The sequence below is a fragment of the Seriola lalandi genome, unplaced genomic scaffold, assembly GCF_002814215.2.
Source record: "Seriola lalandi dorsalis isolate HSWRI2012SDOR001 ecotype SW California unplaced genomic scaffold, Sedor1 jcf7180002054969, whole genome shotgun sequence".
NCBI classification, from domain to species: domain Eukaryota; kingdom Metazoa; phylum Chordata; class Actinopteri; order Carangiformes; family Carangidae; genus Seriola; species Seriola lalandi.
The window spans coordinates 937,970-942,015 of record NW_019525520.1 but is presented as its reverse complement, the minus strand read 5'-3'; the positions used below and the strand labels follow the sequence as shown (position 1 = coordinate 942,015).

Sequence of the window (4,046 nt, the reverse complement as noted above, 5' to 3'; positions counted from 1 at the left end):
GGTTAATCAGCTCTGTGAGAACTCATTTAACAAAGGTTTGGATTTCACACACGTTCCTTTATATGTAAAAGTCCTGCACTCCAGCTTTAAGTGGCCAGATACCAAAGAGCTGATAGGATCAATACAGAATCAAGATTCAATACATTATCAGCTCCTGAAAGATTCACAAAAACGTCACATTCATCACACAGAAATATCTAAAAGGGTTTTAATGATTTAAAATGTTTTTTTTTTCTTAAAAAAAATCTATTTATTTATTTATTTATTCAGAATGTGCCTTACATGCTCCATTATAACATGATATCCTACAACTGAAAAGTTATGAACCTTTAAAGATAAAAAAAGTTCAGAAGAAGATCAGAATTTGTAATTTTCAAAATTTGTCAAATTAAATATATGTAACGTTGATTTCATAGATGTTAATTTTCCTTGTGAGTTTCAGTCAATGGTCATTTATCAGTTTTAAATCATCAACTTGAATATAATCCCAGGAAGTTTCATTTTTCAATCTGAATTTCAAAATAAATGAATAACTGCATCAATAAACATCAAAACCAGGAGGATGAAATGAAACATCAAAGATCCCGTCTTCGATTGTCAGGATGGACACGTGGAAGGTGCCTCCGCCCAGGTCAAAGATCAGGACGTTACGTTCTCCTGACTTGCCTTTGTCCAGACCGTACGCGATGGCGGCCGCCGTCGGCTCGTTGATGATCCTCAGGACGTTCAGTCCTGCGATGACGCCCGCGTCTTTAGTCGCCTGTCGCTGGGAGTCGTTGAAGTACGCTGGGACTGTGACGACTGCGTTGGACACCTTGTGGCCGAGGTAGGCTTCAGCGATCTCCTTCATCTTCACCAGGACCATGGAGGAAATCTCCTCAGGGTTGAAAGCTTTGTCCTCCCCTTTGTACGCCACCTGAACTTTGGGCTTCCCTCCATCTGAAACCACCTTGAAGGGCCAGTGCTTCATGTCAGCCTGCACCACTGCATCATCAAACTTTCTTCCAATCAGTCTCTTGGCATCAAACACGGTGTTGCTGGGGTTCAGAGCCACCTGGTTCTTGGCTGCGTCACCAATCAGTCTCTCTGTGTCAGTGAAGGCCACATAGCTGGGGGTGGTCCTGTTGCCCTGGTCGTTGGCGATGATTTCTTCTTTTCCGTGCTGGAAAACCCCCACACAGGAGTAGGTGGTGCCCAGGTCGATGCCGATCGCTACACCTTTAGCTGCAGACATCTTCACTGGAGACGTTTCCTGTCAAACAGTTAAAGACCTTTTAGAGACTAAACACATTACTACACATGTGCACTGACCCACAGCTCACAGGCTGCAGTTACATTCATCATTATTGGTTATTGATCATCCGATTCCTTAGTGGCAGAAAATACACCAGAACATCTCAGCTGTGAAAATGCTTTTAAAACCTGTTTGCTCCACTTACATTACTTCAAAATAAAACACACACACAACTATCAAAGCTTCACACTTTCAAAGTAAACTTCCTCTCATTAATGAAGTGTGTACTCACAGCTCAGTGTTGAGTTGTATCTTCTCCTTCCTCTCTGATCTGTTTCTGTTGCTCTCTGCTCTCACACCTGCCGCTTTATACCTGTGGATCTGACTCTGGCCGCTTCTAGACGTTTCACACACACACACACTCACACACACACACACACACACACACACCATCAAGTCTGTGGCAGCGGTTATTGATTTCAAAATAAAACGCCTCCAAATTAATTGATAGTATATGCAATTCAAAATCAGGCTGTTGTTTTATTTTGAATGCGAAATCACATTAATTCAGGTGTTTTTCTCATCATCACTTCCTACATGACGTGTCACAACGCTGGCCAATGAGAGCAGGGAGCGCAGCCTTTGTTGCCGGTGGGAAGTTTCTGGAGCGAGTGAGAACTTTCTTGACACTTGGAGCGAAACCCAGACAGAAACTTGATCATAGTTTGATCCATTGTATTTATTCACACATTCCAGTTTTCACCCTCAAGAAAAATAAAGAAAAGAACAAAATACTAAAACAGAGGACGTGTATTAAAGTAAGTAAAACCAGAAACGAAAGGTAGAAGGTTAAATATCAAATAAAAACAAAGACAAAATAGTAAAGATAAAATAATAAAATACTAAAAGAGAGAAGGTTTGGAAGTGAGGAAACCCAAAAACAAAAGTTTAAAATAAAATAAATAACCAAAAATAAAAGTAGGGTATTAAAAGGAAAACAACCTGGAATATAATCACAGATTAAAAGGAAACACCAGTGAAACATAAATTAATAGAAAGATAAATAAATAAAATTCAATTAAACGCCAGAGTATGCTTGTAAAATATCAACAACTTTCGGCTGAATTGAACCCTATTGTTACGGTTATAGTTTCATTATTCTGTTCACAAGTGCAGGATGTTTTCTAAAGAAGTACAACAACAAATGCAACAAGCAACTTCTGTGCTGCTGAAAGGAAAACAGATGAAGGGATTTAGTTCATGTTCAGCTGAGAGAAAGAAAGATTTCTATGTGACAACCTGCCTTTTTAGAAGTGCACACAGACACACACGCACACACACACACACACACACACACATACACACACACATACGCACATACACACACACACACACACACACACACAGCCTGTTGAACCTGCTGGAGCCTGATGATGTCACACACACACACAAGCATACATATACACGTAGACAGACTCAGGTGATTACCTGTAAATGCAGAGGGGAGGAGCAAGTGAAAGAGAACGTGTCAAGTGTTAGTTCAGACTCCATTTTGAGTCGACGCAGCAGAAGGAGGGAAACTGATGCCTGAGGCAGGTGAGTGTAAATACAACATTATTATTATTTTACTGTGAAAGTCTCAGAGTGAGTTTCTCCCTGTGGACTGTGGAGGGAAGAAGAGTCAGAGTGAACTTCTGTCCACACAAAGACACTGAGAGAAAAGGAGGGAACAACATGAGCTGTGGTACTTCCTGTTCTCTGCGTCAGAATCAACAGTTTGACTCAACGTTGTGATGAGCTGAATAATACACATGAAGACTGAGCAGCTGGAGTTTATTATACTGTATATTCTGTTAGTGTGTGTGTTACTTCCTGTTCTCTTTATGTTGCATGTGACTCTTGAACAGATTGTCTTGACTCTTGTGTGTCTGAGCTCACAGTCAGTGTGACTGGTTTCCCTCTCAGACTGACTGAAGTCCTGAAGATGAGTGATGGTGTGGAGGAAGAGGAGGACGGAGCAAAGTCTCCAGGATCCATCTGTCTGTCTATGAAGAGTGACCGGTCCAAAGGAAATCCTCCAGACTTCAGTGATGAACCTGGACCCTCAGACTCACAGTAAGAGACCTGCTACAAACCTGTGAACCTCCAGACTGTGACAGTGTTTAGTGTGTTGAGGTCCTGCAGTGACGTCACAGCCTGTAACAGGAAATAAGTTCCTCCTGGTTCTTGAGGCTTATCAGTGTATTAATACTAACTGCTCAGGTCGCTTGTTTCTTGTGAAATGAATCAGATATTAAACAACATTTGAACTTTTTTCTTTTCCACATTCTTCCTGCGGCTGATGAACATGACAGAGATTTAAAGACATCAGTAATTAAAGGCTGGTGTGGTGAACCTTGATGAGCTGGGATCTAACAGAGTTTACAGCAGTTTGCAGGATCATTTTACAGCCTGAATGATGAAGAGTTTCACATGTCAGAGCTTCACTGTAGACACTGTTTGACCAACAGCTTTTGGATTTGTTAACAAAGGTGATGAATAATTAATGAGGAAACCAGATTCATGAGTAAAGTTACTAAATGCAGTAAATAGACTCAGTTCAGGTCGAGCGCTGAGTCTGGTGATTGTCCATATTTTTCTTATCAGCAATAAATCCCATGTGCAGAGCCAAACCTATCACAGCCTGATATAAGTTATTCCTCTGAGCCATAGAGCTCCATGTTAAAAGACATCAGTGAACCACACTGTGTCACTGGGTGACATGTTCCTTCATTATCATGAACACACACTGTCGTTTATTCAGACTCAGTCC

General features: G+C 41.1%; 1 protein-coding gene across 1 annotated transcript in view; it reads right to left on the bottom strand.

The window, feature by feature from the left end:
* Positions 1-1,252, bottom strand: part of LOC111646336 (heat shock 70 kDa protein 1) — a 2,995-nt gene extending 1,743 nt beyond the window's left edge. Inside the window, exon 1 of the mRNA XM_087170928.1 lies at positions 815-1,252. Coding sequence (XP_087027054.1) covers positions 815-1,234 — 420 coding nt within the window. The 5' untranslated portion in view covers positions 1,235-1,252. The remainder of the gene's footprint in view (positions 1-814) is intronic.
* Between the last annotated feature and the right edge of the window lie 2,794 nt (positions 1,253-4,046).